At 41.6% G+C, this 16146-nt stretch overlaps 2 protein-coding genes across 3 annotated transcripts; one reads left to right on the top strand and one right to left on the bottom strand.

Annotated features, from left to right (window-relative positions):
* Positions 1-1188: 1188 nt before the first annotated feature.
* Positions 1189-4225, bottom strand: LOC135351308 (platelet-activating factor acetylhydrolase-like). 2 transcript variants are annotated; one of them, XR_010399429.1, is made up of 8 exons: positions 3775-4225; positions 3334-3508; positions 2918-3044; positions 2544-2749; positions 2253-2444; positions 2012-2160; positions 1500-1805; positions 1189-1441 (listed from the first exon to the last, which is right to left on the bottom strand). XR_010399429.1 is itself a non-coding variant. In XM_064550285.1 (7 exons), the coding sequence occupies exons 1-7, from the start codon at positions 4004-4006 to the stop codon at positions 1326-1328; spliced, it is 1197 nt and encodes a 398-aa protein (XP_064406355.1). In that variant the 5' UTR covers positions 4007-4225; the 3' UTR covers positions 1189-1325. The 2 variants fall into 2 exon arrangements, 1 of the variants encoding a protein (XP_064406355.1); XM_064550285.1 differs by lacking the exon at positions 1500-1805.
* Positions 4226-4380: 155 nt separating this feature from the next.
* LOC135351305 (putative sodium/calcium exchanger 7) lies at positions 4381-15629 on the top strand. The gene is given in 14 exon segments (XM_064550282.1): positions 4381-4535; positions 4613-5075; positions 5344-5406; positions 6258-6418; positions 7356-7441; positions 7547-7626; positions 9953-10033; positions 10213-10395; positions 10787-10879; positions 11557-11707; positions 12985-13164; positions 13881-14038; positions 14282-14430; positions 15414-15629. Coding segments are annotated over 13 exon segments (1914 nt in total). The 5' UTR covers positions 4381-4535; positions 4613-4643; the 3' UTR covers positions 15511-15629.
* The last annotated feature ends 517 nt before the right edge of the window (positions 15630-16146 follow it).

Genomic DNA, 16146 nt, shown 5'->3' with positions numbered 1-16146 from the left:
GACTTGTTATAGAAGTGCTCAACGGAGGAGCACCTGTGGGGAACTTGTTGGGGGTGTACCTATAGTTCAAGGTCGTCTTGATTTGAACATGGCTGGTATGATGGGCCACTCATTCAGAGGAGCCACTGTCATCCAGACACTCAGCGAGGACCAACGATTTTAATTGTAAAGACATAGAAATCAGCAACTGCATGTCTTAATTATCACCACGTAGAATCAAATGTACATGTGCAAGGTGAAAATAAAAATTACGGCACTTAAAATGACCTAGCTAGAATTTATCTACAATTGTATCTGCATGCATATCTATAGATTTGGCACCTCCACCGAGGCATCAGCACCTGTGGTGCTTTCATTTTGTACAGTCTTTATACTGATTTATTTTCCATCGAGAAATGTTTGACTGGAGTTATTAGGTGATGATGCATCTTAAGTCTGTACAAACATTGACAATGCTGCAGGAACTTTCAGCAAGTTGATCACCCTACAGGACAGTACAATCATGTTGTAACTATAGTTATTTCCCCTTGCAAGTTGAATAACATAATGACCTCTAATTTTGTTTGTTAAATTTTAGAAAAAAGACATGTTCATGTGGAAAAGTGAATATTTAAGGCCATGGAAACACAAGAATGAACAAGCTAAAGCCCAGGACAACCAAAAGATGTGTACAAAAACGTTGCATGTAGACTTGTCAATCAGTTTGTTGTTACCCAAAATTTATGTCAAGTTTGTGAAACCTGAATGAAATGCAATGGCAGCTTTTTCAGATTCTATTTGGAGAGTTTGTAACTGTTGGTTAGGATACCACCTAATAAATAGTACACATTTCTTACAATTCTCATGCTGACTTGAACTGATCCATAATATTCACCTTCAGCCATTTTCACCATGAGAACGTCAAATGGACATTGATACCTATTACCGTATATATATAGCTGGTAATTTCCAGGGGGGGGGGGGGGGGGGTAAAATGTTTGTGGTTGAAGCTCTGGATACTATCTAGACATTTTTGCTACAAAGGATACCACCTAATCGACTTATTAAGTACAAAATACAATACACACAAGTCAAAGCGAAGCGACCTTGCCTAGCATGCATGCAGCAAATATACAAACATAATTATTATCCACGAAAATTAATATTGCTCAACCACGAATGTTTTGCCCCCGAAAATTACCGGCTATACAGTAGACACCTATTATGCTAAAATTATTCTGAGCATAATAATTATTTATCAGGACCTATAGCATGCATATACATGCACAGAATAAAATGACTGAATATATTTAGTTCCATGTACATACATGATCGTATGATAACAATCAGTCACATGTCGACTGCTCGGACGGGGTGATGGCAACATTGGAACCGAACATGACATGCTCAGAATGACCCTCACACCCGTCAAGATTGGGAATTGGACCCTGGTAGCTCGAATCTGCATGGAGAGGATTACACGTATATTATTTACTTTTATGGTACACGCATACGCCTACATTAGTTGGTTGAACCATAGATTGAAGAGTTAAAGGGATAGGAAACGGAGTGGTGCACGTGATGATTTTACATTGAATCTGCAGTGGAGCCTTGAAAACTATCCACGTTACGCCCTATGAACAAGGCTATTAAGCACATTTTTGCCGGGTAACTCCCAAAGCTGTGTTTCCTCGAGACATCATCTCTTTCAGCAATTTATAACACGCCTAGTCCATGAGCCTCGTGTAGTACTTGCTAATGACTGACCACACCCAGTAAAAAGAGACTTTCCAATAAAGTTATATGTTCCCACGGCTGTTTTAGAGCTAAAGGAACATGTAACGTGTAAGCATGCTGGTTATGACTACTACAATATAGATATAGACCTTGAAATATAAGTGAGTTGCACGGATTAAGCACAGTTACTTGTAGTTTATTATGCACTGGGTGTTACTGCTAACCATGCAGTATATATGCATGCGCCTATTATACGGTATCTGCATTGGAAAATCGATTCTATAGTAACATTCACCCATGAGTAGATGCCTCTTCAAGAATGCATGGCTGACGTCCATGTTGACTCTGTGAGCAGTGACCACATCCAGAGTGCTTGTAAACGATTTGTCTGCTCGAGATGGAAATGTGAACAACACGTCACTCTGGTAGTAATGATTGGTACCCCTATATACAGGAGAAAAGGAATAGTTTGAATAGAAAATCTCCATGTAAACAGTGCATGTCACTCCTGATATAAATAAAAGTTTAATTCTCACATCAGTGTTATCATCCTGGCTACGGAGAGCCCTTGCTCATTAGAAGGTTTGGTCATCTTTGTCATTTGTTCTATGTTTTCTTTCCAATGAAAGTCAGAGCTATTTATAAATATGAGGGGCTGTTGAATCGTGAACCCATTCTCATGATTTTTGTGCACTGAGAGCATCCAGACGTCTAGGCAAACACCACACCTGTAGAAAACTTACTTTAATTGATCTGATTCGAGGGTTAAAACTTGCTCAGCTATGAAATCTGTACACAATGTAGTCAGCACAATGTAGTCAGCTCACTTGAATCGTTGGTCCTCGCTGAGTGTCTGGATGACAGTGGCTCCCCCGAATGAGTGACCCATCATACCAGCCATGTTCAAATCAAGACGACCTTTGAACTGACCAAAGTCGAGGTCCACCTCTAACAAGTTCCCCACCGGTGCTCCCTCGTTGAGCAGTCGCAACAAGTCCAAGGCTCTTCTTGCATCACTAGACCGTTTTTTTACCTATAGACAAAATAATTATATTCGCATTGCAAGAAATCATATATACATACACTGTAGTCAGACGTGAAGTGTAGTGCAGGGCATTAATTACAAATCGTCTCAACATGGAGCACTTCAAATTAAAGCCCTAAAAAGCGTATTCTACCTACTATATCCAGATGCTATTACCTGCTTGTTTCTGAACGGGTATTGCTCTTCCCCCTCCTTCAGGGTGTGGTGTTCCAACCACTCATCCGTGAGCCCACCACCACCTGACGCGGGCACTCGCAGATGAGACACACATGCTGAGCAATCTCTGCATGGGATACAGTATTATATGCATGCATGTGAACGTATAATTATACCGTCCGCGAAATGTTCGAGGCACTAGGCTTATATTTCATGGGTTGACTGCTTACCGGAAGCCACGCTTTTCACGTTTTATAGCTTTTTGTGGACTTAATTTTCGTATAGGATTGCTAACCCACAAAAACAGTGAAATTTAATACGGTATAGGTTCAACATTATACTCATGCAAGCCATCAGTGTTTGAACATTGCCAGGAATATTGAAGAAAAGTCCACCCCTGAGCATTGTATTCTCACCTGTGTTCCACTGAGGCGACCACATAGCCGTGAGAGGCAAGGTCACAACAAATGGCAGAGTAGGTCATGCTCATTGCACCAAGCCCATGGGAATACACTAGCACTGCTGACTGACTCGTAGCGGTACTAGCCTCAGCTTGCAATGGTGCTCCATACAGTGCAGGGATCTGTGGCTCTGCAAAACAGTGAGTAAGTTTCTATTAGACTCTTACAACTGCACTGCTTTAAGTGTTTCCTGGAGCTTAAGCACCTGTAATTTGAGGTATATGCCACTATTAAAAGTCTTCGTAACTCTAATTATAGCCTGAGATCTGGTTCTGTGGAAATGAAATGTGTAAGCACCTGTAATTTGAGGTATATGCCACTATTAAAAGTCTTCGTAACTCTAATTATAGCCTGAGATCTGGTTCTGTGGAAATTAAATGTGACTGAATAACTCACCAGTAGATATTCCGCTCTCTGGCAACATAAACTTCCAGTATTCGTTGTATCCCTTGACATATCTCTCATGAGGGACCCACTGTGTGTACGGACGTCCCCCTCCTCCCTCTTGACAGGGGTAAAACAGTCGCACTAACAGGGTGTCCGCATCATCCTCAAATTTGTGCATAAGGTGAGCACAGCCAACAGGGTACTGGCCAGAGGGGGACGGGAGGACTGCACTGGCTGCCATGATGAACCTGTTGATATAATAAAAGAATGATTATAGCGACAAAACAACCTGTTTATATGCACGTTTGTACCAAAAAGATTACATCAGCCTAGGATATAAATATAGCTGATGAAACGTGAACCTTTATTGCATGCCAGAGCTAGCCGGCCAGGTCCACCATTAATTTTTATGAGTGACCAAAAGTTCAAAGTCCATAATTATTAATGGCTGCACGGTCCGGTGAACTCCGGCATACGGTAGTCTAATAGCTAAGAGTTCTAGTATAGATCTAGTGCAGAACTACACTATTCTGCAATGGTATTCACTGCAATGGGTCTATAAGCACTGATGCTAGCCACGTAGACTGATACATGCAGTGAGTCATAGCCCGGCTAGCCATTGCACATGCACATGCGATATGCCAAAGCCAAAAGATGAGCAATAAAGGGGAGGGGCTGTCTCAACTCGAGATTTATGCTTTGACCTTTGCCTCTCAACGTCAACGTCAACCTCTTACAATTCACCCCGGCTGGATATTCTACATTTAATAGTAGGTTTTGATAGACCAGATCTAGCTATTAGTCTACTTGTATTATGTTCATGCTGTTAAATTATAAATGCTTGTAGATTGTGAGTGCAGTCTGCAATCAAGGCTAAGATGAGCTCCACTAGAAGCCGCACCAGAACTGGCGTCCGATTGGTTGTCGGGCTTTTTGCCCTGGTCGCCATGGGAATGTACACCTTTGTTGCCAAGACCCCTCAATTGCAACACGTACACAGCACATACACTCCCAAAGGACTGTTTGGTAATATCTACGCTCGTCTATTTACTTCGCGGACAGCCAAACTGAACGCACTTAACCCTGTGTTACATAAACGACATTTACTCTCATTGGACGGCTACAGTTATAATGATGATGACCCGACCACGCCCCCTTTGGGAGATGATGATGGTGATGACTGTACCAACCCCAGAGGAACACATGACGGTTATAACGACAGCTGTGCATTTGTGCAGGACCAGTGTCAAGACGAGGCTGCCCTCGTTAACTACCTCTCTTTTGTCCTCTGTGATCTGGCCAGCCTGGAGGTGAGGTTGGATGCTGTTTCTAGTCAGCCACATTAGTAATGGCATTGTGTATTGTTGTGGTATCAAAGGTACAATTAAGCTTGTGGTGTTATACTATACTATTATACTTTATCAACACAATAGTGGGTAAACTGTTTTTATTGTCAATTTTATAGCGGATGGTCGATTGATTTTTTATATGGCGTTAAAAGTTTGTTTATGGATCACATCTATAGCTGTTTCATTTCACTATGACACCCCCCCCCCCCTCCCACACACATGCATACAGATTCTTGGGTACGTTCTGTTGGGTCTGTGGCTCCTCTACCTCATCTCTCTACTGGCCACAACAGTCAGTGATATGTACTTGCATGTTAATATGAATTTAAATGTTGTAAAATTAACTGTAAAATTAACTGTAACACACATAATAGTATGATATAGATCCAGTTAGAGTTAATTGTCTGCTTGCCTTGCTTGCTCACTTTATAGCTAGCTTACGAGTCAGCTCTCATCACAGAGACATCCGGTTACTGGGCGGGGCTCAAAAATGACTGCATTTTAGACGCATTCTCAATATAAGCGTATAGAGCTCTGCTATTGACCCCATGAGCGCATGCGCTAATAACCCAGTTTTCTACGGTAGCTCTGAACTAGAACGCTAGCTATTGGTAGCTGTAAAAATGAGAAGAGAGCTGCTGATGCAGCCATTAATTTTAAACTTTGGAATTTTGGCATCCTTTTTAGCAACAATCGTGGTCGATCGTATCCCACTCTTTAAGTTTCCCAGTGATTATGCCTGCATGCAAAATGAATGCAAAAATGTTCGTCACAATGATCATGATATCAGTTAGCAATAGCTACAAGTAGCTTTACGTTATGTAGCTTTGACACATCCACCGAGGCATCAACACCTGCTGTGCTTTCAGTTTATTGAACAATTGGATTGAATACTCAGCTATACGTACCTTACAGCTTTGTTAGGCAATACTATAACTTAGTAAACATTGTCAAAAAGTTCTTTGTGTGTTTGTGCAAAGTTTTTGTCTCATAAAATTAGTATATGTACACAGTTCTAAGCGATATCCTCTTAGGTAACTGCTTGCAATATCCACGCACACACACACACACACACACACGCGCACACACACACACACCCACATACGTCTGAATGCCCCCCACACATTATCCCGCCCCACGCAGGCAGACAATTTCTTTGTGCCCCCTCTGAACTTGCTTTCGGAGAAGCTCCGCCTCTCCCCCAGCATAGCGGGGATAACCCTCCTCGCTATCGGTAATGGGGCTCCGGACGTCTTCACTGCCTACGCTGCACTCCAAAGTGACGACATTCAACTACTGTTAGGGTGAGTACCGTGAGATGTGCTGTAATGGATGTTGATATTATAGGTACGTACTTCACTGTGTACCACACTTGTATAAAGTAGGCACATGTTCTCTGAGACTGCATGTGGCTATAATTATGTGGAATCAGAGGAGAGAGTTTGTTCAGGCGACGCGGTGCTTTTTTACACTTTGTTGGTGCTTCAGCTTCCATGAACTGCAGTATCGGTCCAGTAAATAAGTGTTACGTCCTTTTGATACAGAATGTCATCTTTATGGTATGGGCGCTACCATACATGTACCACCATTATTTAAGTGCGACAAATCAGGCTGAACGCACTGTTTTAGGTCCTAAATTTTACCTACCTTGAACTCCTTCATTATTCCTCGGTGCGCATGCGCAAGCGAGGTATACGGTTGTGTGTGTGTAGACTGCTAGAGCTGCTCAAGGATCAATGAAGTGCAAGTATAGGCTTCTAGTCATGGATTTTAATTCGTGGATTTGCAAAATATGCTTCGTTCTCGAGTTATGCCTAGTTTTGCTTACTTGGAATGCCATTGCAGCCTTTTCAGTAGAGTACGTAGCAAAACTTGTTCACTGAGTGTTGCTACTCTACTTAGTAGTTAACTCTGCACTAGAACGCTAGCTATTGGTAGCTACAAGAGTGAGAAGAGCTGCAAGGCTCTGCTGATGCAGCTATTAATTTTAGCATGTTGCGAATTGATCAACCCTCGCAAAACATTCTAGTAATACGGTATAATTATAAGATTTCTAAGATTTTAGCATGTACTGTCTGTGGGTGGAGTTATATAAGATCCCGTACTGGCATCCACCCATCACACACACACACACACACACACACACACACACACACACACACACACACACACACACACACACACACACACACTCACACACACACACACACGCAAATACACACACACACACACACATACTAGAGCGCTGATAGGAGCATCAATTTTCATCTCGACTGTTGTCCTGGGCAGTATTATTCTGACGGTCAAGATCGAGAAGGACGATATCGGTAAGGGCATAATGGGTAATGGTCATCAGAGCCACAAAATAACTATATATAGCCGGCCTCTATAATAATTATTATTGATAGTTGGCCGTGTTTCTCACTATACAGATCGTATCGACTTTGTACGAGATGTGGTGGCGTACATAATCACTGTTGCCTTGGTGATAGGAGTGGCTTTTGATGGAGATGTAAGCGTATGTTGGTGCAAAGCTGTTAGAGATGGTCATGCAGACATTATCCTAGCTATGTACACTGCTGATTAATTTAGACAGAAAATGGCTGGCCCTTAAAGTAATAACATGATACCAAGGGTGTATAAAAGAAAGAGGGCATGCAACAGCTTGCGAGCAAAAACTAAAGTGGGCGGTGGAAAAGAGTAAAAATTAATTCGTGTATAGTACAGTCTGTGGCTTTAGTTTGCTCGCATGTAGGGTTGGTATTCCCTCTCTTTATAATACATCCTTGATGATACCGTACATATGCATGAAACATACAAGCCTGAGAGCAAGTTACCTGTACATGACAGGGTTTCATCTAGGAAACTTAGTTGTGGGGGGGTGTTACGCGCGCCGCAAAATATTTGGCTACACCCACTTTTGTTGACCACACCCCTTATTACATGCTTGTGCTTCACAGTACATCTACAGTAGACTCTTGCTATTCCGGCTCTCTGAAGTACGGCCACTTCGATATACCGGCCATTTGGCTTGGCACGGAATGCTAGCTATATGTTTACTGCACAAAACTCACCCTGAAGTACGGCCACTCGCTATTCCGTTTACCGGCCAGTGCTGGCTGTCCCAAACAAGGTTTTCAATGTAATTTTATACGTATATTACGGCCAGATATGACGTTTTGGGTGTGGTTTAGCAAATAAAATTGGATTACACTTAAATAGAGAACAGAATGATTTATTATCCTACATTATCCTCGAGACAAGAACCGCAAAAGTGGTCATTAGATTCGAGATAAAGTCGTTTTTAAGCCGCGGCTATCCTGAGATACAGCCACCTCGCTATTCCTGCCAAGCTGCATGGTCCCAAGGGTGACCGGATTAACGAGAGTCTACTGTAGTTACATATTCAAGATTGTACCTTATAGTTGTTTAAATGTAGTTGAGTTAATCACATTAACCAATGTGATGATGTCATGTAGTACTAATGTGATGAGATTAATTTACAAAATGTGGAGGGGGAGGTTCACCCCTGCCCCCCCCCCCCTAGATGAAACCCTGTGTGTATATTGCACACAACATGAGGATTATCATGTTATATGTGTGACGACCCTTACCAAATTATGCCTCGAGGCTATGTGGACAGTGAAAAAAAAAAAGTTTTACACGGAAGGGAATGTATTACACGACTTATTACACATACGCTTTTTACCCTGACAATGAGTATTTAGATCATGTTTGCCATAAACACTGCAATCTGATTGGCTAAAGGAAGTGATCTATCCAACTTAGAAAATCTTAGCCTCGGTCCCAGGCCGATTTTTTTTTAAATAGAACGAAGTTGAAAAATACGGCGTAGTATTGATTGTATCTGGGCGTGGCAGGAACCGGAAACCAAAGCAGAGATTCTTCACACTTTGTTTCCTGTCATATTTCCCCGTATAAGTTTAATACCGTAATTTAGCTCCGTGTATGCTCTGAAGTAACTAAAATCTAGCCATAGATTATCTAGCTAGCTAGCTACTGCAAGTTTAAGTTGTTCAGATTAACGTATACATTGTCTGCTTCACAAGAAGGCCCCACTCTCATTGCAGAACAGGCCCGGCTCTTGTCAGAAGGAAGAAATGTCTTTGCCATGGTTTTCAACATGGTATGGCAAATCTCTTGCTTTCACTCACTGCCCTTTGTGATGGACTACAAACTAGTAGGTAGGACCAACACTGCCGGCCCTTGAAATCTCTCTGCTTCTTGTTTTTTGGTTCCTAAACACGACCAGATACACGCCCAGATACAATCAACACCAGGCCTAGTTGTCGGCCTAGCTAGAAACAACTCGGCCTGGAATCGAGGCTAGTACTTACTTAGAAAATCATGTAGCAAAGATTAGATAAAAACATCGAAATCTGATTGGTTAGAGACTCATGGTTGCTATGATCTAAAATGCTTAGACACTGTTTAGGAAGTTTCCACATGATTTAGAAGCCCTCAGGGCTAGTAGAACCCTCATTACGTTTGGGATACAACCAGCCCTTTGGGCTTCTAAATCATGTAGTAAACAGTGTCTAACTATACTGTAGCTCTGCAATGTGTCTTTGTTGACATAATATTGGACTAGTAGAAACTGCATGGTTACTGGCCATTACCACCCACCATGGTTACTGGCCATTATTGGGCTTCTAAATCATGTAGTAAACAGTGTCTAACTATACTGTAGCTCTGCAATGTGTCTTTGTTGAGATAATATTAGACTAGTAGAAACTGCATGGTTACTGGCCATTATCACCCACCATGGTTACTGGCTATTACCACCATGCACACACACACACACACACACCTCCTAGGTTCGACTGGTGGAGGCCATACTGTTCCCTGTTTTCTACTTCATCTACATTGGGACAGCCATAACCATTGCCTATATCAGGGTGAGAGAGTAGTCAGAGAGTGACTGTGAGTGCACTAAACCTATACTAGTGTCTGTATGTACATATGTACGGTATTAACAAGTAGCTAGTTGTTCAATTGTGGCACCATTATATCAGAGTGACAATCGCAATTAAGTGCTATACCTGGCCAATACATATCATTCTGTCTCTATGTGCAGCGATTAGTAGCCAAAAAGCGGGAGGAGCGGGCGGAGGCCTCGGTCACTGAGAAGAGCCCCCTCCTGGATGAGCATACACGTTCCCAGGACAACAGTGAACTGGTGGTACAGATTAACGTCAGCCTCAGGGAGGGGAGAGAGGAAGTAAAGAAGAAGAGGTTGACTCTCCTCGGACTCACCTGGGTAGGTGTAATTGTATGTTTCACATTTGTATTGTATTGTACGAATTTTATTGTCAGTCCACTATAAAACCCCCTAGGCTACGTATATAGGTCTCATTTTACCCGTTTACCACGGCCACCGTTTAATAGCCTCAAACACAATTATGATTTATAGTTGGTATTAGGTCAACAACTGCATTGTGCATGTACATAATTTTCACGTGTGCATACAGTCAGCAAGATTCCTATAAACCCTCAAATGTACTTTCTCCATGCAAGATTGAACTGTGTGTATGTTGTATCCTGCAATCAGCCCATTGAGTGATTCTCATCTTTGGCCACGAATTTAATTGCCTTCCTGTTATCGTACACACTTAAGCTTCCAGACAGTTATTATTTTGTTGTTTGTGCAGCCTAGAGGTTCCAACATTGCGGTGAAGGTTCAGTGGTTCTTAGAGTGGCCGTTCAGTCTCCTGCGTTGGATGTCCGTCCCTCCCTGCTATTACGTAAGCACCGCACTCTTGATGTGTGCTGCTGTTAGTGAGTACCATGTACTGTACATGTACATGTACCTTGCTAGGCGTATGTGTGTTGGGGGTGGAGAGAGGACATGACTAATTATGTTTTCAGATAGTGAATTATGGTGATCTTTGCAATAGTGATCTTTGTAGAGCATTCTGTGTGCCGTATTACTATAATATTTTGCGGATGAAAAACCTTCGTGAATGAGCCAAATCAGCAAAAAATGGACCCTTTGCTATTGCGTTCTGGCAAGGATCATGCGGTATGCATTTGAACGGTGTGTTAGTATGTGAAAAATTGGCGAGGACTTGAATTTGGAATTTGGTGTGATTTGGTGTGTTGGAGAATTTGGCAACATTTTCCGAGAAGAAAATCTGCCAAATTTAGTTGACAATACAATTAATTTCTATAGACAATACTATTTACAGCTGGGCGACTAGTGTTGTTTCTGAGATTCAAGTTATGTACTTATTCTCTATAATTGTTGGCACTGTGTATGGATACACAGAAAGCATTCCAAAAGATGAAAGCTACAGAATGCACTTGTCTTTGATAAATTAGCTCTCAATAACTAACAAAGAGATAAAAGTTTTTATAGGCGAGTATTATAGTTCTTACACGCATTGCATTAATTATTATGACGCGTGTTTTGGTTTTGCAGGATGACCAGTGGACAGAGTGGCATCACTACTTTGTGGTCACCTCCCCTATACCCATCGCCATGGTGCTACTGATAGCTGCCCAAGGTTGGAGTGGGTTCACTGACTTCTACATTGGGGTCATGCCCCTCTATGTCTTCCTAATTATGTGGGGTAAGTCTCCGTATAGCAGCAGCTTGACCTTTGTTTTCTTCATCTTGCTGGTTGTGAGGGATAATTGAGTTACTATGAGACATTAATTTCCTAATTATATTTCTAACAGTTTACAGTTTTTAGTTTTTGCATACACATGTACCTAGATGTGTTACTCTCGACATGATTTACGTAATTAAGTAGATCCCTGCACATTAGAGTCTCTCGTGCTTGGCCGTCGAAATTTACAACTTTTACTGATATTTGTAAGACTTCAATGTGACTATGTAATTGTGTACGTGTGTATTCCGTGCACTGCTGTTGTAGGAATGTAGATCTCCAGATACCAGTAATAGTATGTGGTGCAGCCGCCATTAACAGCTAGTGCTTCCCAGGCTTGTCGATTTTATAAGGCTTTTGATATTTTTGACTAGCCTGAGGCCCTCTTCTTGTCCTTTATTGACAGAACAGTGTTAGCTTCCATTTATTGTTCAAAACTGCTTGTAGAGATGCAGTTAAGCTCAAAAATAAAATTTTTTGTGAAATTCATGCTACTGTATACTGTTTGCTCAGATTGCATCATTCTACACGTGCTGTATATCAAACTGATAGTTGTCGCTATGGGATCAAGGGTGTGTTGTTACAATGCCACACGGTCTGTCTTGCTGCTGCTGAAAGTAGTGCAAAAATTCAAGGACTGCTTTGAATTGTAACTGTGTATGTCTTGAGGGGGTAAAAACATGCTCATGACTGTAACTGATCAAAGGTCCTCGTGTTTCATTCCTTTCTCTGTTCTCATGCACTACTTAGTTACCGGCAGAAAACCTTTCGATTCTGTTGCCTGATTGAATGTGCACAATGACATAGTTGATTCGACCCATAAGAAGAATGCTTATTGAGTACACCTCTACTTGAAAATGATATTGTTGCAGTGTTGACAGAAAGCACGAAGATAGTTCGTCCTACTCTTAATTCTCGCACATGATGCATGCGCACATGTCATCGAATGCACGTCACTGAATTATTCTACAGATTGTGTTCTTTGTTACACCTGCACAATCTCCTTTGCGTCACAACCACCCACCCACCCACACGCACACACAGCCCGCACACACAGCCCACACACGTCATTCGTCATTTCTCTCACACTTACATCACTCTATGCTCTCACTGTTGATTACTGTGTACTCCCACGGTCAACCCCAACACAAGTAACAATTATAGCTACCCTCCCCAACTTAACATGTACGGACATGCTTAATATCACCACACACACACACACACACACACACACACAGGTTTCATCATCTCATCGTTATTCTACTTCCTAGTGCCATCTAACCGCCCCCCACATTGGTCAGTACAGATCATCTTGGGGGTGCTCGCTTTCGTCATGTCCATAGCTTGGCTCAATATAGAGGCTAACGAGGTGGTGGCTGTCCTGCAAGCGTTTGGACTTCTATTTTGAATTGACACAGGTGAGTAATTAAATTCAAGCCCATAGTTGTGATTAATTACCATGGAGATCAATTGGTAGCTGTTGTTTTCCTAGCGTGGTCATGTTACTTTATCATGTTTTCTTTAGTTCTGTGTTCCGAAAGCCATACTGTGCCAAATGCTACATATTGGGTTGTAACTATCCCCGTTATCAAAACCCTTTAATTTATGTTCGCTAATTTGTAACCATGCAACCATATACATGCATGTACGTGCATGGTGCATGTGGGAACATTAATTGTAACATGTGTAGTGTTCTACTCTTCTACTCTAATTCCTTGTTTTTGGCAATAGCATTTGTAATTGTCATATTTTCATGCTTAGTCTGTGCATGAGCTTCAAGTGTAAACAAGTGTCCCAGCTGTTGAAATTACAGGCTGCCTAACTATCGAAAATTCACATCACTTTACTTCAAAGTTCCAAACTTGTTTTGATGAAACTTTAGAGCCGTCTCTTGTCTCGTCCAAAAGAGTGTATCTATTAATTTATATCCACGTTCACAATTTATATTCGTGGAATGTAATGATTTTTGTTTTGGTTGCTTTTGGTCGCTCCTCAGTGAACATATGACATGCACATGTTTTCAGTCCACCCACTCATTTGCATAACATTGTTTGAGCTCAGAGACATTCATTTTTAAACTCCATGTACTTGTACACATGTTAATGAGTACACTCCTCCCCTGTCACACCCACAGCCATCCTCGGGCTCACGGTGCTGGCTATCGGCAACTCCGTGGGGGATTGGGTGGCGGACACAGCTGTAGCGAGGGCCGGTAAACCGGGGATGGGCATAGCGTCTTGCTTCGGGTCTCCCCTCCTCAACGATGTCCTGGGGCTTAGTGTGGCACTGCTGGTGAGTGTGGGACTGACGTACGTAAACATCCTCACAACAGCTGTGGCCAATTAAAAGCGATCTTTTGTAGCTTCCTCATTGTAAAAACTCCGTACCCTATTACAATGTTGTGACAGCTAAGTTACATAAGATCTATGGTATAACATTGCAAAGAGAACAAACATTCCAATAAGCAGATCATCTCTTCATGTGAGATATTGAGAGAATCATTACCCCTGTCAGTGACATTGCTCCTCCCCTCAGGCTAAGATGGCTACCAACGGAGGGCAACCGTTCACATTCCCTATACACACTGCAGCGTTTGACAGAGTGAAGCTCTCGTGGATATTTCTAGGGATCTCTCTCCTCTCTAGTGTGATAGTCTTCCCTCTCTTCAAGTTCTCTCCTCCTAAGTGAGTCATTGTTAGTGAAGGAGCAGCTAATGCACATTGTATGAAGTACAAGTACATTGAGGTAGAAGTAATTTGAGCTCATTTTTTGGTATCTTTTGCCAAAAATTGGTGTGGGTAGCTTCTGGTAGTGATTTTGCGCATTTGTGCCGATATATGTAGACAAACATTATTCATAATAATGCTGTCTGCATGCTTGAACATTGTGTTAGTTCTTCTCATTGTTTTAATGTCCGTGGTATGTCCGGTGGTATTAGACTTGAGCCTGTTTACACCTGATAATTAAGCATGAATCCCCTCTTAAATGGACAGCTGTAACCTCACGAACACCTGCTCACTCGGTCGATCATACGCACGATGGAGACCCAATTGTCCCATGATCATGCAATTAGCAGAGACCCCACACTAATGCAAATTACTCACTGACAGGCTTCCTCGGGACAAAACTTTTATAGAGCTAATGTGGGGAGAAACTTGTCTCTTCATAATAATTATCTGCACACAAGGTATCCCTTACCTAGTATATTATAAATTTTTATATAAGCATTCAAAAACTGCTAGATCCATGTTGTAATCAAACCTTAACAATTTGGGCAATACGACTTTTGTCCATTGTCCCTTCAATGGTTTTGAATGGTGACTAAAGGACTGTCGAATACTATAAAGTCCTTTAAAACGCTTCAGCTTAGCCTAACAGTATAATTTTGTTTTTTTTATATAGCTTGCTACCTTGTTCTGTCCACTGAATTATTATGTCCAAGACTTAAGTGCATTTGTAAGAGCTCTGGACATCGTTTGCTGATTTTGATGGGCATGACTCATTGAGAGTTATTCTAGTATCCGAATATTTCAGCCATCCAGGGATGAGGTGAAGACACCAGGTGTTCGGATAATCGAGGCTCAACTGTACTGTTATAGTTCATATAATATAATTATATATAGGGTGCAGTAATAATTATATGTGCAATTTTATTTTTCTCTCTCAGACCATTCGGAGTGGCTCTTCTCTATTTCTACCTTGTGTTCATGGTCTTCTCTGTCCTAAGTCAAGTCGGTGTCATGAACATTCACTTTCCTTTCTAAATGAACACAGGTTATTACTTTTTTATTATTGTTGTTGTTGTTGTTGTATCATTATGTATGTATATAAAGTTTGAGCTCTGTTAAGCTATCCTACCTGACTTTATTGGTAGATCAATTAATTTTGCAATTGTGGGGGAGGAGATACTGCAATGTTAATTTGCAGTTGTTTTGCTCCAGAATTAGTGGGCATAGCAACCACTATAGATCTATATATAGTTGTTGCAGTGGTAAAAGTACTGAGTTGGTGTACTAGAGTCTAGAGTTTCCTCAAGATTTCAGCCTATATGCAGACATGCAAAAAACAGCACAGATTATCTTCACTACCTGTTTAGCTTTGCTTGTGCAACAGAGTTGTGTTCATGGCACTATCTCAAGGAGATGCAAAGATTACATAAGGTAAGGCTGCCTGCAGACACTTAATATATATTTATTAATCTAGTAACTATAACAACACCTTGATGTCTATTTTCTTTGCTGCATGCAGAATAAAGAGCACAGCACAGAGCAAATTTGAGCTTCCAAAAACGAGTATCTTCAGACCAAGATGCTCCATCAACCAGTTCATCTGGTACAGGCCTCGACAAGACCATATCATTACTTTCCATCAATCTCGGCAGTCCTTCACCCTCTGTTTGA

The sequence above is a fragment of the Halichondria panicea genome, chromosome 17, assembly GCF_963675165.1.
Source record: "Halichondria panicea chromosome 17, odHalPani1.1, whole genome shotgun sequence".
NCBI classification, from domain to species: domain Eukaryota; kingdom Metazoa; phylum Porifera; class Demospongiae; order Suberitida; family Halichondriidae; genus Halichondria; species Halichondria panicea.
This window is presented reverse-complemented; position numbering and strand designations above follow the sequence as displayed.

Excerpts from the sequence above, each read along its gene's own strand:
- LOC135351308 (XM_064550285.1), bottom strand. The coding sequence starts at position 4,006 with ATGGCAGCCAGTGCAGTCCTCCCGTCCCCCTCTGGCCAGTACCCTGTT. Across the intron at positions 2,750-2,917 it reads ACCCGTTCAGAAACAAGCAG|GTAAAAAAACGGTCTAGTGA; the intron begins GTAATAGCATCT and ends TTTTGTCTATAG. Across the intron at positions 1,442-2,011 it reads GAAGAGGCATCTACTCATGG|ATTCGAGCTACCAGGGTCCA; the intron begins GTGAATGTTACT and ends CTCTCCATGCAG.